This window comes from Dryobates pubescens, chromosome 25, assembly GCF_014839835.1.
Source record: "Dryobates pubescens isolate bDryPub1 chromosome 25, bDryPub1.pri, whole genome shotgun sequence".
Classification (NCBI taxonomy): Eukaryota; Metazoa; Chordata; class Aves; order Piciformes; family Picidae; genus Dryobates; species Dryobates pubescens.
This window is the reverse complement of record NC_071636.1, coordinates 24,385-52,119: the sequence shown is the minus strand read 5'-3', so window position 1 is coordinate 52,119 and position 27,735 is coordinate 24,385. Positions and strand designations below refer to the sequence as shown.

Here is a 27,735-nt window from a genome sequence, read left to right as displayed (position 1 = left end):
ACAGTCATTCAATTACTTTTGGCAGGGGAAGAAGACATTGTGAATTTTACAGGTTTTGAACATATATTTTAAGTGCATTGGTTTAAAGGCAGTAATTAACAGCATGGCAGATTTGATGAGCACCAGAGGTTTTCAAACTATTGCCCTAATGACGTCTGTTGTCACCAGGATACCCAAGAGAACAGCAGATATGCAAAGTCACTCAAAGGCCCTTTGGAAATGGACTTCTGGGAAAACAGGTATCAGTTGGGGAGGAAAAAAAAGGATTATTCCCAGGTCACCTGGATATTAAGATTGATTCCTGTAGAAGAAGAGAGACTTCAGTTTCCCACTAGTGGGCTGCAATCGTCCTGTTGACTTTGGAACTTTTTTTTGAAGATGGATATGGATGTGGATGGCTGGTAAAATATACTCCAGATCTCACCAGCAGTAGTAACCTCACTGGAATCTTCTCTTTCTATTGCAGACGGGATCCGATGGGATCTAGGAAGCAAGTGTCAAGTGGTAAGGTGCTTGGGAAGCTGCTCGTATAGCTATGTCTGCATTACTGCTACACTGGTAATGCCAGTGGCTTCCATTACATCTGTGACACCTTTTCTACCTGCTGCACAGTGATGTGGGGGTTTGGAGTGCTGGTTGGTTGGTTCTGGACCAAATGCAAAGCCAGTTATTCCATAGCTACCCTAGTTTCAGTGACATTAAGCTTAGTCTGTACTTAATATACATTAATTTTGTTGCATATTTAAACCTGTTTATGGTATAGAAATACAATATTCAGCATCTGTGATTTGCAGATCCTCCACTGTTTCACTCAGTAAGCGTCCGTCTAGAAATCACAGAAATTATTCGGTATGACTGTGAAGAAATGTCCTAATAAAATTATGCTGGGTTTAATAGGAAAAAAAAAAAAAAAAAAAAAGTCATGCTGGTTAAGTCTCACACCATAAAGCAAGGTTTTCCTTCTTGTGATTCTGTTTTGAACCATTTTCAATATTTTTGTTACATATTAACCAGCCTTTATCTAACTTTTTTCCCCCAGTTCCCTGTCTGGGATGAGGGTTTTATTTATTTATTTTTTTCCCCTGTAGAGTATTATCAAAATTTGAGCTCCTCCCACCATTTTGACCTTTGATGGATAACACTGCTCAGTGGCAGAAAGGTTTTTATTCCTTAAAATACCAATCTCCTCAAAAGAATACCAGAAGAGGGGTTCTAGTAGCAAATAGTATCCTAACAGTCCAGAAAGTTTAAATACGGTCTTATTTAGTATCTTTTGTGAGGATGCAAATGTGTAACACATAACTCGGGTTTCAGTATGACTTCAGGCTTTTTGGGTGTGGTGTAAGGGAACTCTATGCTTTGGGATATATTCACCACTATGCTTTGTAGGTTGTTTGTAGAATAATAATAGCTTTTCCATTTAATCTATTCTATTCAATCCGACAGTATCAGAAGGCAGAGGAATTAAGTTCCACATGTGGCACAAAGCTGAGAGGTCATTTCTCCAGGGACGGTTTTGCTCCATACTCACCTCATGGTGATGTGGAGAAATATCTTTGCTATTATGGCTGTAGCACTTAGGATGAGCAGTGCTGTGAGACTGTATATTGTCCACTCTGTAAATGAAAAGGAAAAGAGTTGAGAAAGAGAGGCGACACAGCACACTGCAAGGACCTTAAATTATTAAATCAACTGAATAGAGGCCACCACCTTCAGAATTCGTGAAGCTCAAAGCAGCAAAACAAGGAGTCACAAGTTCCCGCCCACCTAATGCCCCTTCCTCACAGCACTGACTTTTCATCATTTTTACAGAATTTTGTAACTGCATAAAGTCCCAGGGCACAGTTGCATCCGAGGTCAGCATGCTCACAGTAGTTTAACCCCAAGTGCAGCTGCGGTAACTCAGGCCCTGGCCTGTGCCTAGTACCACTACATCTGCCCAGACCCCGGGCTTGTTCTGAGGCCTGGCTGCTTTTGAGTCTGTGCAGCTCAGGTACAGTCAAGCCCTTACATTTCAGACTCGGAATGCAAGCAGCTATTGCAGCATCCATGGTGTGACCAAGACCCAGCTTCGACAGTAAGTAAAAGCAGGTGCCCAGAGTAGTTTAAAGATAGAAGAGACTGACAGTGACATTCACCAGGAGTGCATTTCCAGTCCTATGTTATTTACAACTCAAAAACCTCCTGAATGAAGTAATGTCTTGCAGGTGAGTTCTAAAAACATCACAGCTCCCCACCCATTAACTTGCTTCCCCCTTTTTCTGGCATTTCTGCAGCTTTGGTGAGTGGGGGTCACCAGGCTCTGCCCTTTCCTCGGCACCTTTTGCCACCTCCCTGGTATGCACTGCTCGCTGATGCTAGTAAGGAGGCTGCTGTATCACATTATTCCGATGTGCTTTCACTCTCATGGGCTCTCCATCTTCACACTGTTTCTAACTGATTTATGCTGAGAAGTGAGTTTTGAAAATTAATGACAGCAGCGCAGTTAATGGCAATTAGACTGGAAAAAAAAAATCTGTCTATTAGTAAGAGACACAGTGGGTCAGATAATCTGGAGGAGGGGGCGAAGGATATAGGAGCTCTGGACCGTGACTTGGCAAGATATTTTTCCTGTTTCCCCATTTTCTTGTAATATTACCAGGCATGGTGCTACTAGGATGGCTTGGGCTGGTTGTGATGACATAAAGGATCTTTGATGACCGGGCAGCATTGATGCTAAGGTTTGCTTGTTCATTTATCTTCTCTGAAAGGGTCTGATTCATTGAAATCTTGGTTTGATGCACATTGTCCTTCACAGCTGAAAACACAAGAGTGTATTACAGTAACCATTTCTTAACAGGTGCAATTGGACCTTACTTGGTGCTGTGAACAGCGATGTGCTGCTCTCTGGTTCACTTGGAGAACTCCAGCAATCAAATGGTGTCTGGTGACAGACAAAGCCTAGACTTCACCAAGCTGGAATCCTAAGAATTTTCCTGGAAGCCAATTGTTTATCACAAAAGTAGGTACAACTCAAGGACTAAAATGTTTTCGCCTGACACCTTTTGATCTGAGTGAAAACAGACTGTTGGACTACTGGTTTATTTTGTTTAGTCTACACCAGTAGACTAGAGAGTTAAAATACTCTTCCACCCCCCCCCCCGCTGTGTATTTAAATTCTTTAACTGCTCAATGAGAGGTATAAACAGCAAAGTTAGCCTCTTACCTCTGTATCTGATAGCAAATCCCTGGGCTTGATTGATTTCATCTGAGAAAAAGTATAAAATTACAAAATCCAAAGAGATGTTCAGGGTGTGGGGAGGCCTGTTCTTGCCATTAAAACGAGCTAGAACATGATAGGTATAGCCATCCAGAAATTCCACCATATCTGTAGCATCTTTAATTTCAAAAAGGGCAAAGCTGAAGTGGATTTGAGATGCTCCTGGAACTTGTATAGTCCAGTAACAGACTTTGCCTGTGCCATATGTGTCAGGAAAATCTGGGGAATAAATCACAGCTGTAGCAGAAGTGTAATTCCCTCCACAGGCACCAATAAGAGCTGCAAAAAGGAGAGGGAGAAAAATGAGAAAGATGTTACACCTTCATTATGCACGGCTTTAGCACTCTGTAATGCTCAAATGTGACTTGAAGATGCAGACTTGCTACCCTAGCAGGATGCACTCTGACTCAAACTGGTATTCTTTACCTTCCACAGCACAGGAACGCAGCTATTGTGTGGTATTTGCTTGGAATACAACCATTCTCTTCCATTACTTTAAGACCTGTGTATCAAATCTCAATGCTGCAACTATCCTTTGTCCTTGTATGTAACCATGTACCCTTCCCTGGATCCCTGAAAGGACAGGATGAAACCAAGTCACTGATTTCAGGGACTTCTACTCCATCCCTATCAGGCAAGCAGGCAAGTGGATTAGTGAGTGCAATACTCACTGTTGAATTACTGCACTTCTTTCACAGCCTTAGCAAATTGAAAACAACAAATCTGCACTGAACAGCTGAGCTTGGAAGAGACCCCTGGAGACTGTTTAGTCTAATCCACCTGCTCGAAGCAGAGGACATTTTCTAGTTGTGTTTTGAGTCTCCACGTATAGAGACTCCACAAGCTCTCTGGGCAACCTGTCACAGTGTCATTCTCCCCATAGAGAAAAGCTCTTATCACAGAATGGTAGTAGCTAGAAGGGACCTCTGTAGGTCAGCTAGTCCAACCCCCTTGCTGAGAGCTAGGTTACCTAGAGTAAGTGACACAGGAACATATCCAGGTGAATGCCTCCAGAGATAGATACTCCACAACCTCTCTAGGCAGCCTGTTGCAGTGCTCTGCCATCCTCAAAGTGAAGAATTTTTTCCTTATGTTTATGTGGAATCTCCTGGGTTCCAGTTTCTGTCCTTTGCCCCTTGTCCTATCACTGGGCACCACTGAGAAGAGTCTGGTTCCATGCTCCTGACATTTGCCCTTTAGAGATTTATAGGTGTTAATGAAATCCCCCCTCAGTCCCCTCCAGGCTAGGAAGATGGAGCTCTCTCAACCTCTCCTCACAAGGTGGATGTTCCAGTCCCCTATCATTTCTGTGGCTGTCCACTGGACTCTCTCCAGCAGGAGGAGAAGTGTTTTGAAGTGTATCAGTTTTCACAGGCCTTTGAGAAAGAGCTTTAATAAATACAAACTAAAAGGGACCTGAGGGAATGAGAACAAGAATTAGCATATGACTGCCAGAAAAAGCATGTCAAAACATTTCTCTTTTCACGGAGCAAGGCTCATTCACAGCCTGAGCAAATCTCGTGTTTCAGTGCCTTGCTATGGAAACGAAAGAATATGAAAAAAAGAATAGAATGTGAAAGCTCCCACAGAGGTACTAAGGCCCACGGAGGGATTTGTCCTTGTGATTTTCTCCTTGATAAGAGAGCTGATTCTTTAGTCAAATAGGTATAATGGTTTGGATAGATTGAACTGATAAAAATTGAGATTTGTCCTAGTGATATAAAATTTGTACTTTGCAAATATCTTGTAGGTATTGTTACACTCGTGGCTGGGCTGTTTGTAATTACTGAATCACAAGATGTTCTTCAAACCAGCAAGACTAATTAAGAATGCTAATGACTACTGCTCCACAGATGCCTAACAAAGTACAACATTGCCCTGTATGGACTGGGAATGATTTCCCTCTGTCATTTCCCTCTAGAGCTCACAGAATACTGTGTTGTGGGTCTGAATGTTCCAGCTTTAGGCCACGACAGCAGTGCACAAAACCATAAGGTTAATGGAGCATGTGGGGATGGGTGTGTACAGGGTATGGGTGAAGGTTCTGTGGATGACTCAAGCTGGACACGAATGAGGTGAGCAGATGTTGCTCATCAGCAAAGGAAAACAGGTGGCAGTTACCAAGATGACCTCTCTTACCTGGCAATAGCTCTCTCCTTTGCTGTTTACCAGAAAAGACACTGTGGGTCCTCAGGGCAACATCTTGCTGAGCTCTCGGTCACTCCAGAAAGAGAAAGCTACAAAGGAAGTCTTTACCCATCAAGGATTTGAGAGGCCAAGAACAGAAGGAAACAGAGGATATGCAGTGTGAAGCTACATGCTATCTCAGCATGGAAACCAGCATGCAGCTCTCGGGGCAAACTGGGGAGAACTTGGACATGAGCAGCAAGCTGTCTCGAATGAAATGTCTCTTTGCCTCGCCAGCCAGGAGCCAGAGCTTCAGCGTAAGGGGATGGGAAGTTCAGTTGTGTGCTCAGAAGGAGGAAAATTATACCCCTTTTAGTTCCAGAAAGACAGCTTCTGGACTTTGACTTAGAAGGTAGCTTCTACATCAGAGGCAGCAATGCTCTATTGGTGCATCCTGTGAACTCCTTCAATACTCCCAGCTGCACTGAGAGTCTGTGCTGTGGCCGGACAACTGGGTACTGCTACAAGAGTTTCTAACTATAAGAAATGATGACATCAGCAACAGTCATAATAGCAGCCTAATCTGTTTGCAGTAACTTAATCATACACCTACTCTCTGTTTAAGATCAGTTCTGAAGGAGCCTTTCCATGGCGTGCCCTTTGTGATAGCTGAGTCGATACCACTTGTGGGGAAGTAAAAGACTCTCTGGAGCAGGAATCATTTGCCTGAGCAGACATAATTTCTTGGAAGAGGTATTTCACATTACTAATGGATGTGAATTTTATGTGAGATAGAAAGCAGCTTTATTTTGTACTGAATTTGGGTGTTTTGCTGTTATGTATGAACTTAAACCCTTTTCCCTAAATTTGCTGAACATGTGAGGCCTCTCCTTTGGGAAAAACTGAGCCTGTTTCCATACTTACTGTCAAAAAGAATGACTCTTCCATCCCCACCACAAGGCTGAGTATGGTCTCCAAAGCAAACACTGTTGCATTCTGTACTGGCTGCCTCCCCGTATCGCCAGTAGTCAGGATTATTTCCACAGAAACAAGCATAACCTGATTCCATGCCTGCAAACTTTGACAACAAAGATGCGTAAGGAAGAGCCTGATAACATTTAAAGGAATGACAGCAGGAAGTTGTGTGAGCAAGAAAGCTGGCAGCAGAATATATGTGTGTTGGAGGAAGATAATTAGTCAGAGGTCCCACCACAAACTGTTTTGTTTGAGCTGTCAGGACGCTTCATAAGACTAGCGAGGAACACGGAATAGGGGGCTGTTGGTTCACCTTATCACTCCCAGCTGTAGTTAACAAGCATCCTTTCACCTGGCAGTATTAATTGCTTGTTTGCCCAGACTGGTCAGGATGCAGAGAGAGGTTGGTTCCCTGGACTTGGGAGTAAAGCCACCTTAGATCTACTAAAGCTTTTTAAAACAAACAAATAAACAAACAAACAAAAGAGGGTGAGGAGGGAAGAAATATGCTTGAGAGCTCTAGGTATATTGCCATCTTTAGTATTTGAAAATATTTTGTAAATGCATGTCAAAGAAATCACCTTAAATTGCTGACTTCGGCAGGAACTGATGCATGTTTGGATAGTCAGCTTGTTGGAGGTCTCGCTGGTGCCAGTCAAAGGTGGTGGCTCTCCATGGTCTTTGTAACACCCTAGATTCCCTGGCACTGGCAAGAACAACAGACAATAGTCATTCTAAAGGTATGCCTAGAAACACCCACGACACAGACCACTTTATGCACTACCTGGTTTCTAAGCATCTATTTCTATGTTCTTGTCTTGATTCTGCAGTATGGGAAATGTTACTCTGTGCTAGATCCTTGTCACATTTTTCCAAACATGCCCAGGGATAAATGACAGATGGTGAAAGAGCATCAAATCTTCTTGGCAATATACTTGCAGTACTCTGTAGTTGGTTTCAGTAAGCTGCAGCAATACAGACAAGAAAAATACCTGGCTGATTTCTCCTGATAGAGACAACTAAAAAACCCAGAAGGCATCAAGTGGATTCAGAGGTTTTGTGGGGGTTTTTGGCTATGATCATGAAGAGTCTATCAATGCAGATTAAACACTGATTTCTGTGTTTTCTGAAAATGTGGAACCTAAATCATTTTAGGATGGAATTAGGAAAGGTGTATGGGACAGACTATAGACTTACACAAGGCAATTTCCTTGAATTTAAAACTTGAATTCTGATAGGAATTCTACACATCATACTTTATGGCATGTACCAAGAGACTGAAAATGAGCAATATTACTTTTTCACAGTTAACCAAGTTGGAAAAGACCTTTGAGATCATCAAGTCCAACCTATCACCCAACACCAGCCAATCAACTAAACCGTGGCACTAAATGCCTCATCCAGTCTTATTTTAAACACTTCCAGAGACAGTGACTCCACCACCTCCCTGGGCAGCCCATTCCAATGGCCAGTCTCTCTTTCTGTGAAGAATTTTTTCCTAACATCCAGCCTAAACTACAAAATTGTTTTAGAATCATAGAATTGTTGGGGTTGGAGGGGACCTCAAGGATCATCCAGTTCCAACCCCCCCTGCTATGGGCAGGGACACCTCACACTAGAGCAGGTTGCTCACAGCCACATCCAGCCTGGCCTTAAAAACTCCCAGGGATGAGGCTTCCACCACCTCCCTGGGCAACCTGTGCCAGCCTCTCACCACCCTCACGGTGAAGAATTTCTTCTTAACTTCCAATCTGAATCTACTCTTTTCTACTTTTTCTATTCCCCCCCAGTCCTATCATTACCTGAAAAGTCCCTCACCCTTTTCCCCCTTTCTCCCCTCAAACCTGCAGCACCTGGGCTCTGCTGGAGTCTCCTCCCACCCCAGGTGTGGCCACTTGGCCCTCCCCACCCACTCCCCTTTTTAATCCCCCCCAGGAAAGGCAGAAGCCCCAAGCTGAGCCCGTCTGGGCAGAGGATCCTCCTCTCATCGCTGGTGAGTGCCCATGGTGCACACTGGGTGATGGTGGTGGTGACAAAGGCCGGGGGGCCTGGTGGCCCCCCGGTTAGGTAGGAAGAGGGTTGATGGCCCTTCCAGTATCATCTATGGGTGCTGGCTGGGCCTCCTTACTGGGGCCGAGCTCCTCTGGGTGGTATCTTGGCTGGTGAGGGTCTTTTTAAAAAGAAACATCTATTTATACTGTATTAATATAACATGTTGAGGCTCCTTGGTCACTATGAGAGGTCCGAAAGTTTTCTCCCTTCAGTGCATATTTTGTCCTCTGTTTCGGGTTTGCACTTTTTATCAAAGCACTGGCATTTATCCATGACTACTGGAGAGAGGGTGTGAGGTACAACGTAGGGCTGTATTCATGGCATAAAACTATCCCTTGCCTACTTGTCGTATCTGCTCGCACTCATGGAATTAAATCGATCGCTAGCTCTGTGGTCAGATAACTTTTATTCCTCTGCCAGAGCAACAAGGATATTTTTTTGTGTCCACCTAATCACCACAGCTCTGTACAACACCTGACATGCTCAGAAGATGATAGTTTCATTTATTCATCATTCCTTATTTCAGTACTCAGTAAATTCTGAACTCTGTCTTGCGAACATCTTGTTTCAGGTTTTTGGTTTTTTTTTAAGGCACTGCTCAATCTGGGACTTTTGCAGCTTCCAATGCCTGACAGCACATGGATTAGCTCCTTCTGAAGGAGCCATCTCTTGCAGGGGTGGCTCTTCTCTCTCATTGGGTAACCTGTGTGCTAGCAAACTGCTCCTGCACTATTGCACTTTCCCACACATACAGTAGGATTGTAATAATGCTTCTTGTACTGAGCACTGCTATACAGTAGTCCTGAAAGCATCTCTTGATTGGATTCTGGAAGGCACAGTTCAGGGATTTCTCGCATGTGTCCATACGCAGCAGCCACTGAAACGATGCCTTGAACCCAGAACTTCTGTTTGTCTAATTCTGACAAAGCGAGTCTTGCTCCTATTTTGGAAAATTATATACTGAGCGTGTAAACTGATGTCATCTTATGGTTGCAGTCTGACCCATCCTGACACCTGGAACAGTTAACAATTCTGAGAGCTTGCTCCCACTCAGGCCTGTGCTCCCTATGGCAGCTTTCTTATCTTGAAGAAGAGGGCTAGCACAGCTATTAGTGACCAGCAAATACATTGCTGTATACATGGTTACACTCTTCAGGAGGATGACTACAGTAATATAAAGAACAACTAATCAAATTAGGAAGAAAATTAACATATACTTCTTTAATAATTAAGGTTTCTTCAAATATTGTTCATAAAATATTTTTGTTTTCTAAAAATGATACAACTTCAATTATAAATGCTTGCATGGAGTTATGGCTTTGATATGCCCTGCAGCAACATGCAAGTACGTACTGAGACTTCAAGTTGCAGCCTGGTTTAACATACCTTTGGAAATCCCCATGTGCAGCCCCACCCCAGTGGAGCACAGCTGGGCAGATAACTCAGAGTTCAGGTGTTTGTACAGTGCATAATTTCACTGTCCTGAAAAGCTTCTAGGAAGCCTTAACTTACCTAGCTCATTTTTCTAGGGGACCCGGGCTTTCCGAAAAACACTTTATTTTATTTAAATAGCGTCATTTGAGCCTTTGACCTTGTCTCCAGAAGAGTAGCACTTCGGTATGTTCCATGCTAAGAAACTAGACAAAGTAGTTTGAAAATGTCTTACACTTTGTAAGTAAATCTAATGTGCCCTTTTGGTACATCCTAAAGCTGATTAAGTCTCTTCAGGGTCCCAGCAGTATTTTAACTTTCTCCTGTCTAGCCAAGAAATGGAGTGTCATGTGATTGGGAACAGACAGGAGACGCATCAGTATAGCCCCATAGCAAACAGTTATTTCCATGCCAGTGCCCAGCATTTCAAATTATTTTGCTATCAAATGAACAACCTACATAAGTCCAAGACATGTACTCAGCTAGAAGCCCTTAGTAGTTCCACATTAAATACATGATTGAACACTCTTTGGAACTGGGACAACATGCACAGAAGAAATTACTCCTACTTTAGGATTTTGAGATACCAGTTCCTCCTCCTGCTGCTGATGGGCTGCTCCTAAACCTGAGATGCTACTGAGCTGCTGTTGAAGGGTAATCAGAACCCATAGTGTAAGCATAATAGCAGAGGGGAGAAGATCTAACTGGCAAGCACTACTTTTGTATCAGATCCACAGTGATCACAGATTACTGCTTTTGCAAGGATATTTTGGGCATATTACAATAACATGCTTCTCATTCCCCCTATATTCAACTGAATCAGGATGTAGTAGAGGGAGCCACTGGACATAAATCTAATGCAAACTAGTGTATGTTTCTGCGTGCCAAGCAGCACTGCAGAGGAGACCCTGGAGATGCCAACAGACTGGGAGCTGAATATGAGCCAGGAGTGTGCTGGGCAGCCAAGCAGGCCTACAGGCCTGTATTTAAAATGAGCACAGCTGGAGGTCAAGGGAAGTAATTATCCCCTACTCAACGCTTGTTAGGACCACATGAAGACTATTATGTCCAGTTTTGAGCTCAAATCCATGTCCCAGCTATGCTCATCTAGCTGTCTCTCAAGAGCCTTTCTAGCTTTTTGCAGGAGGTTCAGTCCTTTCAGCTAGCAGGAGCCATTCACGCTCTTTGAGCTGGTGTTAAAACTGTACACAGGGCAGCTTTACAGAGCCATTCATACAGCTCTGGGTAACATCTCTGGCTCTGCCATGGAACACTTCAATGTTTCAGTCAAATTTATTATATGACATACATGTGAACCAGAAATATGATTCCAGTAATGAAATCTATTTATGGCAAGAGACTCATGTGGGCCATAAACATGGCAATGCAACTAAGTGAGACAGCAAGCATTCCTTCCTTTTACCTTTTGGGAGTTTAAATTGTTATTTCCTTTGAGTTTTGCCCTGACCTTGTGGGAAAAAAAAAAGACAAAAAAGAGTCAGGAATAGCTGCATCACTGCACCGTCTAAAGCATTAAGGTCAGAATTCTTCATGTGATGTGCACATGTTCTCTCGGGACTTGCTGCTGCCTTCTTGCCTTTAATTTTGTTTATGTCCACTCCCGTCTGCCCAGCAGACAAGCCATTACGAAGAGGAGAGGAAGAAAAAGCAAACCAGCTTCTGCTGGGCTAAGTGCTCCTGCCTTCTGTCATTACGCCCATCCAGCCTCTCCTCACACAGCTACACTCTATATAGCATGTTTACACATGCAGAAATCTAGAGCACATTTCTGAAGGAGCTATTAGCGTTATGCATAAATATTAGTGAACAGGACACATGATACAATCACATGAAATCATCATCATAATGAAAAATTCTTAACTAGAGAGTCTTAATTACTGCTACAGTGAATCACTGCATGCAAATCTCTCCAGGCAATCGAGACATTTCATGTTGCTGGCATTGCGGTGGTATTATGTGGGTATAGTTTATAGGTAGATTATGCTCCAGATACTTGTCTGGTAGCAAATGTAATTACAGAAACTTATGTAAGACTTTTTTTACTTTTCTGAAAATTTAACTAGGATTTCTTTACACAATTGTTTTCTTGCTCAATCACAAAACTCTATCCTTTATTGTGCACTTTGCAAGTTGGTCTTCATGGTCCTATGATTTAGCATCATGTTTACTGAAAACACAAGATCTGGTAAAGAACAAAAGTCTTTCTTTACTTCCAGAGCCTCGTAAACCATGAGGTTTGTATTAAGACTTGGATGGGTTTGCAATGTACAGTTTGTTCTAAATTGCTGCAATTCCTTTTTCTAGTATCCAGTTTCAGTGCAATGCTTGAAGCAGCTGCTACTGGTCAAAAGGACATTTTGTAAATGTAAGTCTGCATTATCTGTGTAAGTAAGTGTCCAAGTTTAAATCCTCTGCTCCCCACCACAGAGAAAATGAGCGAGGCTGGTTTTAAAAGGACCCTTTGTGTAGAACAAATGGAGTGGAGAGAATTTGCCTTTCAGCTTTTTTACTGGTGCCATATCCAGAGAATTTGTTAACATCTGTGGTCTTTAAAGAAAATGCAGATTCTTTCATTTTAGACCAAGCTAAATTTCTTAATTAGGAGGGTCATATTTCCTAAATAGAAGGCTGGTATATTAGAGAATTAAGAGTAAGATGTCCTCTGAACAATGAGTATTGGAGTGTTGAATAATTCTGTGTTATTAGGTGAAAGTTCTGACTTCTTTTAAGGTTACATTTATGTACTTATTTGCCTCGCCTGAAGTTGTGAATCATTTGCTTGGATTCATAAACAGATCAAGCTGTAAACAAAGTAAAAATCACTTTTGATCCATTTTTCTTTGGTTTTGTTCTTAACGTCAAGCAAAAGGCACTTGCCTCTAATGGAAAATATACCTGAAGACAATTGTTCTGATGCTTAACAGTGTCTGCATAAGTTACCCCAGAAACAGAGAGTACTTGCACAGAAGTAATTAGGAAAGCAAGTAAAGGCATGGCTGCTTAGACTCAAAATACATAATTCGAGTTGCTAGTTAGCGTGCAGAACTGAATCTCTTTTTTAATATTTAGGCATATTTTAAAGAATGTGATTCTTAGGAGTTTATCCTGATACATTCAGGAACAAAGATTTTGGAGCATACAAATCAGGACAAAACTTCCACATTTTAAATATTAACTATGGCAAGGACACTTCAGGTGAATAACTTGTAAATTATCTGTTTAAAGAAAAAACCAAACATCAAAGCCCAGTTTGTGGTTTCAGAGCAATGCTAAGAACATGCACTTGCAAGGAACAGCATTTTAGCCCAGAGCTGCCATATACCAAACAAACAGCCACCTTTTCCCTGTGTGCTCTCAGACTGTCTTTATTTCTTCCATGCAATTCTGTACAGGATGCATTATACGCACTAAACTAATGCCTTCCAGTTTACGAGCTAGTTGCAAGTGAGGAACACGCACATCTCATAAATTTCATACTCACTTTTGTCCTCCAATGTAATACCTGACTGACATGTTTCTAAGGATTCAAAAAACTAGCAGTACTTCACAGGTTTCCAGTGACACTCTGTTGTTATTGGCAAATTCTCAAACCCTGTAATTCTGAGTCGAGATGAAAAGGATAGCAATGGACAACAACTCGGTAAGCTTCTCATCAAGTCACATTCTAAATGGTTCTCTAGAGACAGTCTGCAAATGAAAATAGCCTGCTTTGTCCTATCCTAGTTTCTGTTGGAAAATCACTTCCCATTTTTGTGTAACTGCCAATCTCTGCTCAGGAGAGATGCAGGCCTAAAGAACTGCACGGTGCTCTTACTTCGGCAGGATGGAATCTCACAGTATTTCCAATATATTCCATCCTCATGCTCTGCAATGTAGCACCATGGACTGACATCTCCATCAGGGTTCCTGAAAGAAAAAAGCAAGCGACTGAGTGAAAAGTCAAATACTTTCAAAACCCACATAAAGATAAATCTTGTTAAGGTTTAGTGTCATTACTATTTTTGCTGTAATACCTATTGAATACATGTTGGACTTGTATATCAAGAAAAATGCAAGAATGGTCAGGAATTTTGGATAACTTTAGTTATTAGAGTATGTAGCAAGCACAAAATGCTAGTGATGTCTAAAATGTAACTTCTCTTTGGGTCTAAAAGGTGTGCAGCTATTTCTGGACAACTGAGAGGGAAATTTTCATCCCCACATCCTGCGTGGAGGTCTCTTAGACCCCTAAATTTGGTTTTTGCTTTAGTACAAAATAGTTCAGACCTCAGCTTTCCGTAAGTATGAGATGACAAGAACTAAGCAAGACTGAGGTCTTTCCTTCTTCAGTAGAACTGAATATATTTGTTCCAGCGATCTGAAACATTGAGGGGTGATAGAATTCCTTATGTGGTTTTCTGATGATTCTGATAGAATCATCACTGCTGATTCAGTCTGATTACTCTCTGCTGTTGTGTAGCATCATTTACAATTGCATGCCTAATTAATCATTAGGTTATTTAAGAGCTTTTTCTATGTATTCTTTGAAAATCTTTTCACACTGAAAAGATCAATTTGAGAAAATAAACAGTTGTTTTGGACAGTCTGGGTGAAATATGGTCTCTTTTTGGCCAACTGCAATCTTTTTATCATGTATTTTGTCATGAATTCTATTAATGAGACTCAAAAACATCAGTTCAGCGTGCACGCTGTCATTTGGCCAGATCAACAACTCTCTGTGGCAGATCCAGCCTTAGAACTGCTGGGGATTATTTTTTTTTTTTTTTTTTTTTTTTTAAATAGCAAAACACTGAAGGCAGAGAGCTGGCTGAGTAAAATGTTGCTAGTTAGCCTTTCAAATGGACTCGTAAAAGTAGTGGATGAGGAAAGACTAAGACTGGTGTCCTAGCAATTTAGGTGTAATGACAGAGCTTCCAGTGGCTAAAGAAAGACTAAACTCAAGGCAGGTTTGTACTCGAAAGAACACAGTTATCCTTGTGTTTACAGTTACAAGATGTTTTGCATTTACACCTGCATGACAGAAACAAGGCATCAGCAACTGAATCCTGGTAATGGTACTTGGCAAAAATGTGCCTGAAGATGTAAGGCAATTACAGAGAAATGCGATGAATGTCTGTAGAAATCTTTGCCCTGAACCTCAGAAGCGTGTACAGATAGCAAACAGTTGAGTGTCTTTCAAAAGTTCCAAAAACTTTGGTCTGGATAATTTCGTTATGGCTGAAATGTGGAACATTGTGAGGCATTTCCATCTTAGCAAGGTGTCTTGTTGCAAAGAAAGTATTCCAAGTAAGGCTCACCCATGGAGAGATAACATGCTTCTGATTAAAGCTTTAGTGTAAAATCAGATTGCTCAAATGTTGTGCCTAAACTTCAGCCTCACAGCAATGTGTTATGCCTTTAAAAAGAGCCCTGTAAGATGTGTGTTCCCTCAGAGCAGGAAGATCAACTTGTTGACTGCCGTCAAGCAAAAGAAAGGCTTAACCATCCTTCCATACATCTGTGAGAATATTCCTGGGCCAAGGCAAACGTCCTCGCAAAGAGGACATTCTAACGCCTAGCAGACTGAGGTTAGAAAGCTGTGTTTGGTAATCAAGCCATTTCTCAGGCTTCTATACCGGATTATAGGCTCCTTGCTCCTTGTAACACCTAGTGATTGTTTGATAAGTGAGACTCTAGTAAGGATTACTCTAGAATAAACATTCATCTTGTTCTGCACAGTTTTGCATAGCTTGGTTAGTACTTAGTACATGGGTTGCTTGGTACTAACCTAAGCATTAGCCAGAGATGATAGCCAAAAGTAAGACCCTGCAGATAAGTCTGTCTAGGATACTGCCATACAGTGACAATCAAAATGATGTTCTTGATTCTGGTACTAGTATCAGAGGAGGCTTTTTATAGCTCTGGATTAGTGTGAGTACTGAGACAACTCTCTGCATGTCAAGGAAATTGTTACGCATTTGCCGTCACTGGGATGAGGAAGTCTGCAAAGTTGGTGTGAAATGTTTTGGATGAGAAGAGTCCTTCCAGTGCTTACATGCCAGCCTGAAACAAGACAGCTGGATGGGTTGGTTTGGTTCCAGGACATTTCCTAAAGAGAATGATCAACTTCTGTGGAGTTTCTCTTGTTGGTTTTGTGTTTTTCTTTGCTCCTGTAAGATGCTGAACTGATTCAAAAGAGAGTCAATTCAAAACTTGGCAATACTGCTTTCTCCTGTTGCTGAGAACAGAGTCCACTGATGCAACATATTGAACAGTATTATCTTGGAGCACTGCTGCATCCACTGGAAGAGATTCCAAGTAAGTCTTTTTCTTCCCTGTCCTTCGCCAACATTCCTCAATGAGAAATATCTTCTGAGTCATCAAATACTCTGGAAATGCCACCAACTCCTTTCATCGGTGTGCTCATCTGTCTGCTACATGTCACAAGACCTCTTTTGTTTGCATTTTCTTGCTGATTCCCCATTAACTGGCTGGCTCTGCCGTATTCTGCCCAGGTCTGATTAAATACAGAGAAGTTCTTGAATCAAGAACCGGGCCCCAGTGTTCATGGTGCAGCAATTTGGTGACCTCCTGAGTATTAATTTTGACTTGCTTATCCTTGTTTATATTGCTTGCAGCAGAATGGTTTCAACACAAAGGTGGCAATAACCCCAAAGTAAAAGCACCTTCCAGGAGAACTGAGGCATGGTTTGAACCTCCCTGGGAGGAGACATTAAAGCTTTTCTTGCTATGCCCCAGATAACTCAATTCTCAATCTCTTGTTCTAAACATCTCTGTTGCCGTTAGTAAGTGACACCACTCAACTTTATATGCATCCTAGATGAGGTGGTGATTATCACAGCTTAAGGAATGTATCTATCACATCTATATCTTCCCACAGTAAGTATAGATGGACCTAAAAACTTAAGCGGTCAGTCCTGCAAAGGCAGAATTCCCTGCATAAATGTTGCAAAGCAGGAAAAAGCCTGCAGAGCCTAAACATCTCTGAACTTAGCTTCTTATCTGGCTCCTAAATTCAGAAGGTCTTAAGTTTCATTCTGAGCTCTATCCATAGTGATGGAGGACTTCTCTAGAAGGCAAGCAAATGAAAGTGGCCTGGTTGAAACTGCTGTAATAACCACTGACAGTTGAGATTCTGAATTCAAATGACAACTCTAGGTCACTGAGCAGCTCATGTTCACTGTGAACTTTTAGTTACTAACTTTCATTAGCACAGAATTTGGCAATGTAACACGTAACAGAACGTGACTTGTGGGTAAGGATACAAGCCCTAATGTTTCAGAGACTCCTGCAGACATTCACCAGTGGTCCTGTACCTGTGACTTGGACAAATTCTTTATTTAAGTAATCTATAGAGTCTTCCTCTGTCATGCCAGATTATAGCTTGGATATATGATATGGACTTTGGGTAACAGTTGCATAGAAAAGGCATGAGATTTAACACATCCAAGTGCCGGGTTCTGCACATTGGCCACAGCAACCCCATGCAGAGCTACAAGCTGGGGTCAGAGTGGCTAGAGAGCAGTCAGGCTGAGAGGGACCTGGGGGTGCTGGTTGACGGTAGACTGAACATGAGCCTGCAGTGTGCCCAGGCAGCTAAGAGGGCCAATGGCATCCTGGCCTGCATCAGGAACAGTGTGGCCAGCAGGAGCAGGGAGGTCATTCTGCCCCTGTACACTGCACTGGTTAGGCCGCACCTCGAGTACTGTGTCCAGTTCTGGGCTCCTCAGTTTAGGAAGGAGGTTGACTTGCTGGAACGAGTCCAGAGAAGAGCAACAAAGTTGGTGAGGGGTTTGGAACACAAGCCCTACGAGGAGAGGCTGAGGGAGCTGGGGTTGCTTAGCCTGGAGAAGAGGAGACTCAGGGGTGACCTCATTACTCTCTACAACTACCTGAAGAGAGGTTGTAGACAGGCGGATGTTGGTCTCTTCTCCCAGGCAGCCAGTACCAGAACAAGAGGACACAGTCTCAGGCTGCGCCAGGGGAGGTTCAGGTTGGATGTTAGGAAGAAGTTCTATACAGAAAGAGTGATTGCACATTGGAATGGGCTGCCTGGGGAGGTGGTGGAGTCGCCATCACTGGAGGTGTTCGGGAGGAGACTTGACAGGGTGCTTGGTGCCGTGGGTTAGTTGTTTGGGTGGTGTTGGATTGGTTGATGGGTTGGACGCGATGATCTTGAAGGTCTCTTCCAACCTGGTTTATTCTATGTATTCCATTAACAGTGTTTGCAGACCCAGGGTACTGATTACAGGATAAAACTTCTTAGATATCCATGGTTCTGACATTCCTTACTGTATGATAGGAAGTTTCCTAATTGTGTGTCAACTATTTAAAGAAACATTAAGTTTACAGGCAACGTTAGTAGCAACGAGGTATTTCTTACCTGCAGTAGTTATGTTCTCCAAGCCCTCCCTCCCCATTGGGATATTTCAAAGTATTATAAGGGTGCTCAAAGGTCTCATTCCAAAACAGACAAGGTTTCCCTGCATACTGGGAGGTCTGGTTCTGAGTGCCACGATAGTCAGCCCCATTTGCAGTGTAACATTCTGGGAAGAAATGGAAATGGAAAAAGAGAGAGAATGTCTATAGGTTCAGTGTTTGGCTATTGTCCCCTCACCTGCCACCTCATCCCCCGGAACCCAGGTTCCCTTTCACTAATGCTTATCGGATTGTTCAGAACCTAAGGATGCTGCCTGGGATTTCAGTTTTCTCTTAGTCAAGCATCTATTGAAGAGATTATGATTTCATTACTTTTCTAAACAATGTGTAAGACAGTTATGTCTGAAGAGTGGTTGATACAATTAGCAAGCACTTTCTGAATATTTCCTGAATTGCACTATTTTCCTTGTGTACTACTCATTAGGATGAATCTGTAACTTGTTAATTTTTACTGAGTTCCTACACAAAATCTCATGCCAGTGTAACTAAAGCAGTGAATATCTGTACTTTATGAAAGCAGAAGCTTGTAGGCATGGATCTTGAAAACACTTACAACTTGATTGAGAAAAATTATTAAACATTTTTTTTTCCTCTGGCCTGAATTGCCTTAGAAAGGGACCTCCTTTAGTAGAATATAATCCTGACACCATGATTTGCTACTAAAGCATCTATGTTTTCAGGTTAAAACTTACAGGTGTTCTTCTGTATCAGTATTCTTCTGCCCTGTTCAGATTTTTCTCCCATTCATGTTTGGTTTTCCTATCTTCCTAACGCTCGGCAAGTTAGAAATCCAAGCGGAGAATGATGTGTCTAGTCATTCAATGCTCTATGCCCTGCTAAAGTACAAATCTTACGTTGCCTGACTTTGCTGTGTCTTACTAACAACACCTGAGCAAAGAAGTATTCACATGTGAAAACACAAAACATTGCTGATTACAAACTGTGAGGGTGACAAAGCATAGGAACAGTTTGGCCAGAGCCGTTGTGGAATCTCCATCCTGGGAGACATTAAAAAAAACCAACACAACACCAACCATCTGGATGTGGTCCTGAGCAACCTGCTCTAGGTGATGGTGCTTAAGCAGAGGACTTGAACAAGATGACCTCCAGAGGTCAGTTCCAATCTCAACAGTTCTGTGAATCTGTGATTGTCTTTCAGAAGTAGTCACGATAATTAGTGCACCGTAGAAAACACCATCCTATTTAGGAACATTTATCATCCACACATTTGTTTTTAAATAGTATTAAAATACAACAGTCCATGACAGCATTAAAACTGCTGTAAATGCTTCTTTGTACTGAGTGGCACTACTGGGGAAAGTCACAAATGTTTCCTTCTACAGGCTGTGCAACCTTCTGTTTTGTCTGATAATATTCTCTGTAGAAACCATGCAACAGCTACACAAAAGTGTTACTGCCCTGAGGGAAAAGGAGAGCGCTCTTAAGTGAAGTATGCTGATGCCAGGTGTCCCTCATGAGATGTACCTTACAAAACAGGGCCACTAAAACCTCTGTGGCTGCAGTTGGAAGAGAAAAAAAACCAACCAACCAAACAACAACCTACCCTCAGCTCAACCCTGATATTAACAGCTTTTTTGTATTTAAAAATACTGTGGAAGAAGGGAAAAAGCATTATTAAAACCATGCCTTTGAAATTAGTTTACTCTGGGCCCACAAGTGTCAGAATGGTGCAATTATAATGATTATTTCACAGTTCTATTACACAGCAGCTGAAAGCTGAAGTTTTTTTTGCCTTGACTGCACAATTTCATGCCTAGGCAAGTTAAAGTTTCTATTAAATGGAATTCTGTTGCTGAAGGCACACAGAAGTTGTCTGCAGAGCCATTAATGTACACTACTATGATCCATGGTCAGAAAGCTATCTACACAATCCCAAGCTTCGAGTCAGTGCTCCTCCTTACTATAGTTTATCTGACTGCTTTTGCCATGCAGGTGGGCTACAGACATTGCCTCAAAAATGCAAATCTGCATTTTACAGTATTCAGGCTGCTACAGATACTTGCATTAACATATGAAAAAATAGTAAAGTCACCACAGTGCTGCAGCTTCCTTCAATACCTCTCTGGCTTTGTGGTTAATTTTTCGAGGTCATAGTTGAAAACTATAGGCTGATGAATTTGGCAGAAAAGAGGAAAACTTAATCAAACTGGATAAACAAAATAATGTACAGTACAAAGAAGCAGTTGTGAGATGTGACAAACACACCCAGAGAAGCTGTCTCCTTCAGCTTAGTGCTAGGCCTTCTTTTGCTTCTCACTTCTGATGAGAAGCGGTGTGCAGGAACATCTCCCCAGCAACGTGAGGAATGCGGCAATACCTGAATGGAATCTGGCACACAGACTAAACTGAATTTATCATCAGCCTATTCTAGGATCTACTAAGACCGGGCCATGCTTTAACTTGCAGTCGCAACTGCTTTTCACTTCCGTGTCAGCTGTTTTTTTGGGGGGGTTGGTTTGTTTTTCATAGGTTTTCTTCAAACTTCACTAGTACTTAAAGGAGATCATTGCACAAAAGGAAGAGTTAGAGCTCTCTTCCCTCTCTGAGCAGTAGCTTTTTGTTCCCAGGACAAAAGGTAGCTGTAACAGTGCCTCCTGTGTTCTTCTGCAGTACCAAGAGATTTGGCAAAAATGTGCCGGCAGAGTTACGGTGAGAATGAGGCTACTCTGACTGTGTTAGCTTCTAGATGCAGAAGGGGGAGAGGTAGTGAAATATCACATAAATCTTTGATTATCCCAGAAAAACTGAAATTAAAACTCTTTTTAAATGGAATTTAGCAGCTCTTACCAAATTAAAAATTATCTTTTTGTGTTACAAGGAATTTGCTAGACATCTTCATTTCATACTGATCAGTGATAGTGTTGCCGTGGTGTCGGAGTACAACCTCTTCAAGTAAATAGTGACATTTAAAAATCAGTTCCTCAGTCCTAGAGACTCTGACCTTGAACTATCAGCTTTAAGATCATCTGAGAAACATTCTGCACCGTTCTCTATAAAATTACTAGTAACACGGATACAGACCTCTCAGCATATTGAATATCTTGGCTGTAAGTAGCTGAATTCTTCTATTTATCACACTTAGCGGCTTTGCCATATTTTGCTGCATGACAGCCAAGACGCTACCTTAGCATGCTATTTCACTACAGAATTAACATTCCTAGTGTGTTGAAAGTGCAAATTGAATGCTTCACCTGCACACTAACTACTGTCCTCTTCATTTCAAGTCCATAGGCTGCACTTTAAAGACAAAAGTCCAAAGAGATTCTGGATAAAAAGAGGTTTGAACTTCCACCCTTCTTTTCATCTTACACCACTGGTGCAATAATTCTGAGAAAGGGTGAGCTTAAGAAAGGTCACTCAGGTTTGGGTGCATGAGACAGAGTGGAAAGACCACTACTGATAGAACTCATGGGTTTACTCAAATGACCTTATTTCTCTTGGGCAGATTATGATCATGGGTGGGGGGGAAATACAAAATTACTACCACCTGTCTGGCACCCACTGGGTTCAACTCCCTCATGTTGGTTGATACTTCCAGGTTACCTTTAGGCCATGAAGCCCTTCACTTGGACTCTAACATTCCAGCAGTGACTAAAGGGAACTAATACCAGTTCAGTGAATTTCAGAAAGCCTTATTCTGTGAAGTTTCAAGAATATGGTATACTATGACAGAACTTGCACCATGTCCAAGTCCTCTCTGGGTGGTAATGACAAGGGGAGAAGAGGCCCTAAAGCTGACCGCTTCCTAGAAGGCATCAGAGTGCCACTGTGCTTGACAGATGTCACGTGGCTTCTGTTCATGTCCCCAAGGCTCAGTTTCAACTATCCTGTCAACTCTAAATCTATGGTAAATCACTAGGGTGTTAGAAAGGACACAGAGAAAGCTGTGACCATTCAACTCTTGAAGTTTCCAACCTTCTCATATTTCTAAGATCTTAACTCACATGGGTCTCAGAGTCTGAATTAGAGGCTTTGTGTCAAATCCACAATTAAAACTCAGCGTCTGTGATGATTTCACTCCATGAACTGCCCAACGACCCTGTTGTTTCTACTGTTACGTGTGGATGTCTGCAAGCAGAATTAATCCGAGACAGAACCACCGCGGTGGTTCTAGTCACGGAAAGCTGGAGGGTTCCAGTGGGCCCCGTTCAAGGCAATGACAGAACACGCACAGTGGCATGAGGTCAGGGCTGGTTTATGTGCAACAGATCAGGTGTCATGGCTGACAGAAAAATTACTTTTTAAAATTAATTGTGTGACTAGATCTGTATTGAGTGGCAACTGCTGTAAAGAAAAAGCAGAATGGGGATGGCTGTCCACTCTGACTGCTCAGTGTGTGATACAGGTTCACAATTAGTTTTATTAGAGCCAGATCAACATTTTGGAGATCAAACAGCAGCTGTAGTAGAAATTTTTTCCATCTGTCTTGGTTTCTTCTTCGATGTAGGGACCTTACAATGATCATTTATGCGTTAAGTTGGGACTGTGTGGCTGCCTGCGATCCACATGGACGCCACTTTAGGGTAATCTGAAGTATTAAGGTAGTGCAGAAAATCATGGTCTGACTTTTTTACTGAATGAAGCACTGATGACTGAAACACTGATATTTCAGAGGCTGTATTGGCTTCCAGTGATTTTCTAAGATGGACTTCCAAATACTGGTTTAAATCTCTAAAGTCCTTCATAGCAAGAGGCCCATTTACCTGAGAAATTCTCATTTCATGCCACATTATCACAGACAGAAACAATACAAACATTTTAATTTAATCTGCAGTCCTTCCTGCACAAATGAGATGAGAAGCAAAGAAAACAGCTATCTCCTTCTCAAACACTCTTCCTTTTCTGGCTGACAAGTGGAAAATCTTACGAATCTTCTGAGCATTCTTTGAGATCTGTATTTTCTCAAAGACATTTAGTGACATCACAAATTGCAGATTGAAGAGATGGAGGTTTCAGGATGGTTCAAACGAATTCATAGAGTACTCTTGTAAATTTGGGGCAAGCATGTAGCTTTTGAGATTGAGAACACAGAACAACGAATTTGTTACTATTTCAGTGAAAAAAACATAGTTACTTGCTTTGTTTGTTTTAAATTCTGGAAGCTACTTGGAGAGTGGATTAAAGGTTGCCAACATATGTCAAACAGAAACTAGTCTACCCAGGACGGGAATTATCCTCCCAGCTACTGCTCAACAAGAAGAAAGGTTTTCTTTTGAAAACCTGTAGATAAAAAAAAAAAGCTAAATGAAAGTGGCTGCTATTTAAATCTTGGGTTTCAGTACAGTGGTGTGATAGTGACAGCCAGAACACAAAAGGTTAACGGAAGAAATAAAGGTTCCTCAAATCTGCATGTTGTAACTGCCTGCTCAGTTCTCACTTGTTTTTTCTTACAGCCTTTCAGAAGCCAGAGAAGTGCTTAAGCAAAGGTGCCAGGTTCAATGACTGGGCATCAGCTGCTTGATGCATGTGCTTGCATAGTGTTCTAAGAAGAGTTTGGAGTAATTTCCTTTCAATCTAAACTGTTCTAGTTCTTGCTAGAGATTGTGATTTAAGCACTCCTCCTTAAATGAAAGCACTGCATCTAGGTGCAGATGGCAACGGTTACAGGCACTAACCAGATGCTGCAGTCTTTAATTTGATTGAAAGGGTATAATTAGACAGCAGAAACACTTCAATGAGAGAGTAATGCACAGAGGAAAGGACAGAAACCACTTAACCGATGCCAAGATACCCCAGCAGTAACAGAAGCAGGGGCCCACGGATGGAAGGGGCAGAACACCAAATTACCTTCATCAGATGAGAACATTTTTGTTTCCCTATGGATGCGAATAGGGATTCTATTATCATAGGTTGCCACAGTTCTTCATGTGGGGAACGCTGATTAAAACCAGAAGAAGCTTCAGGAGATCAAAGGCACAAATATGGCTTCTGTGGTCATTATTAAAAATATTTTTAGCAGTGTGCTGGTTTTCTTTGAAGATGCAGTTTTACTCATTGAACCAACAGGCCATTTGCATACTGCAATGGGATTGGCCAGGAAAAACCCTCCTTCCAGATTATATTATGATACAAAATACATGCATTTGGCAAGTAAAAGGCTGGTTTAGACCTACCCAAATGAAAAAAACGAAACACTGTAGTACTTTCATATTTAAATACTACTCCAATTTATACATAAGTCCTCATCATGCCTACACTGTAACTGCAGAAAAAGTGACAACACAACAATTGATATAAACTCACGGGGAAAACAAAACAAAACAAACAACCCCCAAAACCAAAGGAAAGAATAACCTTTGTTAAAAACTGCAACTTTCAAAATCACTGCAAAATAACTCCCCATTTGGCAAATCAGCCAAATTCCAATGTGACGGTATGAGGGCTTGTGGTTAGCTTACCATTTCTCTTGCAGTGTGGGGGCACTCTGTGTGTAGTAAAAATCCTCTCTCATTCAACACGTCCACACGGACACAAACACATCATTCAAGTCCTCAAACGCAAACATTTTTGCTAATCAGAACTAGAGCCTTGTTTAGTGTTGGTCCAAACCAGACAGTAGTCGCAGTGAACGCTCACCTGACATTCGATCAAACCTCAACTTAAGAATCTGTCTTAAGCATTCCTGTAGGAATGTGCATTCCTGGGACTGTACAGACATGTGGAGTCCTACACTTGTGCTCCCTGGCAGTGTGTAAGTTTTACATATGGGAACTTGCTATTCTTGTGAAACTTCGATTACTAACTTTCAACGCAAACACTTACTCATCGCTCTTCCCTTTCGGGTTTTGTTTAGGGTTTCTTGGTGGTTTGGTTTGGGGTTTTTTTTTGTGGGGGGAGAATGGAATGTTTCTGAGTTAGGTTTTTTGGTGGGGGTGTTTTTGTGCGGCTTTTTCATTTGTTGTGGTTGCTGTTAAAAAAAAAGAAAGAAAAAGAAAAAAAAGAAAAAAAGAGAGGGGATGGGGGAAAAAAAAAAAAAAAAAGGTAAATGCTACCTGACCGGCCAGACCCTTTCTGGAACATGTTGGAGGCAGGCAAATTAGCCAAGGAACACGAGAGGTGGTTACCATTATTTCTAATGCTTACAAGTATGTATTTTGTACCTTTTTTCTTTTCATTAATACAATGCAAACATGTTATATTAACCACAGCTTTGCAGCTGCTGGCTGGACTCAGCTGCAAGACACAAACATGCCTGTCTTGTGACGTTTTTATCACTGGAAGGAAAACTGAATGATGTGGCCACATCAGAATCCAGGCCCTTAATACACCCATTTGATTGCTTTATTAGCAAGTTTTCAAAATCTTGCTCCTCTGTCAAGTAGGGCAGTTTGAATCCCTTCATAAGTTTTATCAGGACGGGCCACAAGCACTGCGTGCATGGAGGCAGCGGTCAATTGCACAGCCATTGCGGTGTGACATGACAAAGAAGGCAAATTTGGAAGCTGGCAGCATGTAATCCCTGCCTCCCTTCCACTTCTTTGGCTCCATCCTGATTAAACCATTCACGTAACTCATTTGTCAGTTACATTCTATGCATGTACAAGCATGATATGCTCAAGTGTCTGACTGCTACTTTTTCTACCTGTCTGGTATATGTGATCCCATTTCAGTCCTGTGGGACTAAGGGTAAAGTAGATCCTGAGGTATGGTTTGTGCAGATTAGCAACTGCTAATCAATACAAATTATATGTCCTTGAAAGGTAGCTTTGTACTGTTTCCAGATTCTTTAGCAGAAGACACACAGGTGACAGTACTTCCTTAATCCATTATGCTTTGTTACCCCTTCATCCAGAAACATCATATATTCTTCCTCCCTTCCCCTGCCCCAGCTGCTCGTGCTCAGGCATCTCCCTACGCTTTAGTGGTTGCCACTGCACACAGAAGTTGTCTAGAGGAAGGAAGTGCAGGTGCATAAACACAATCCTCTCAATAGCCTGTGCACCAAACATTTGCCCTTGGATATATCCTTCATTTGCTATCATGCAGCCTGCTGCAAGGGACATGGTCACAGTTCTGTCTGCAGTTCTGCTCAGAAACCTTACAAGAAGATGTTCTTCAGCTTAAGCAAAGGATTAGCTACTGTGAGCACCAAACATGTCCTATTGGTACTAGGAACAGACAGACTGGTCTAGCTATGTTCTAGTCTAGGCAGCTCTCAACAGGCTTATCTGAAAACACTCTCATATTTTACTCACTTCAGGTAACTACCGAGAAGTTGTGAAGTTTACCTTCTGCGTTCTCTTTCTGCTAAAAGGCGCTTTTCCCCCCACAAGAAAGTCTACGTCGGTACTCTCCAAATCTAATTAAATGTATCTACAAAAGCTTGATCAGCAAGCATCTGTTCATGGCAAAAGAAGTAGAGCAAATTCTATGTTATAAGGAATAGCAACAGTTAGACTATGCAATATGTATCCAGGAGGACAATACATCTGATAGCTGTGACACTTAATTATCAGGAACGGCCACCTCAGATCTTGCAAAGCAGTTGTAAACGTTTATCAGAGGAGAAACACGGAACTTGAAATCATCAGTAACGGCTGAGAAGAGGACAAAAGGGTACAGAGAAATTTTAAGTAAAGAAAAAAAAAAATAAATCACACTAACACGTAGAAAAGCTTCAGGCTTTCCAGATTCCTTGGCTGAGTAAGAATTGGAACGGTCAGAGGAGTCTGTGCTTGACCGGGAGCCGGGGCAGCATGTCGCATTCAAGCGAGACGGCCACCCTCCGACCTCTTGCTTCTGCAGCCCCAACTCCGCCCTGCTGCCACTGGCTGCACCCACCCTCACACTGCCTGCAGACGCCTCTGTTCTGCAGATGTAGCTACCAAACTTGTCTGATAATGCTTACCCCTCTGCCTCACGCTTTCATGCAGTTTTCTGAGCACTCAGCTCAGCAAGCATAGAGAGATACTCGAATACCCACACTGCCAACAGCCCCGAAAATACCCGCGGCACGTTTGCAGGAGCTGCTCCGAGCCCGGCACCGACCTGGCGAGCAGGAAGGGCTGTCGAAGGGGTGCTGCCGGGCGGCGGAACCCTTCCGCAGCCGCTGCGCGCCGGCTGGGCATTCTGCACAGTTCGGGGAGTGAGTGCCCAGCTCCTTCATCCCTCAGCCCTGCGAGGGGACCGGCGAGCAGCCCCAGACGCGCCCGACTCCCGGCGCCCCGCGGCGCGGCACTCACCGGAGAGAGCGGGCTCCCGGCAGCAGCTCAGCGCCAGCCCCGAGAAGGCCAAGACGGCGGCGAGGGCGGGGGGCTCCATGGACAGCGGCCGCCGGGCCGCACCGCGCTGGCAGGCGGCGGCCCCGGCGCTCCGGGGGCGAGGTGGTCACGGACGGCAGGGAAGAGCGCGAAGTGCGGGAAGCGGAGGCCCTACAGCATGTGTCCTGTAACTGCGCCCCGGCGAGGTGC

The 27,735-nt window shown here is 42.6% G+C and overlaps 1 protein-coding gene across 1 annotated transcript; it reads right to left on the bottom strand.

Moving 5' to 3' along the window:
* Positions 1-286: 286 nt before the first annotated feature.
* On the bottom strand, positions 287-27,735 carry KREMEN1 (kringle containing transmembrane protein 1). Its single transcript, XM_009910271.2, has 9 exons — positions 27,508-27,735; positions 18,249-18,411; positions 13,680-13,771; positions 6,943-7,067; positions 6,311-6,464; positions 3,206-3,538; positions 2,639-2,797; positions 1,532-1,616; positions 287-483 (listed from the first exon to the last, which is right to left on the bottom strand). Exons 1-9 carry the CDS (start codon positions 27,584-27,586, stop codon positions 321-323), a joined length of 1,353 nt encoding a protein of 450 aa, XP_009908573.1. The 5' UTR covers positions 27,587-27,735; the 3' UTR covers positions 287-320.

Bases quoted from the DNA above. Each gene is read 5' to 3' on its own strand.
- KREMEN1 (XM_009910271.2), bottom strand. From the start codon at position 27,586: ATGGAGCCCCCCGCCCTCGCCGCCGTCTTGGCCTTCTCGGGGCTGGCG. The intron at 7,068-13,679 runs GTAAGAGCACCG...TGTTCTTGCCAG, and splicing joins TGAGATTCCATCCTGCCGAA to TGCCAGGGAATCTAGGGTGT. The intron at 3,539-6,310 runs GTAAGTATGGAA...TCCTTTTTGCAG, and splicing joins AAGAGTCATTCTTTTTGACA to CTCTTATTGGTGCCTGTGGA.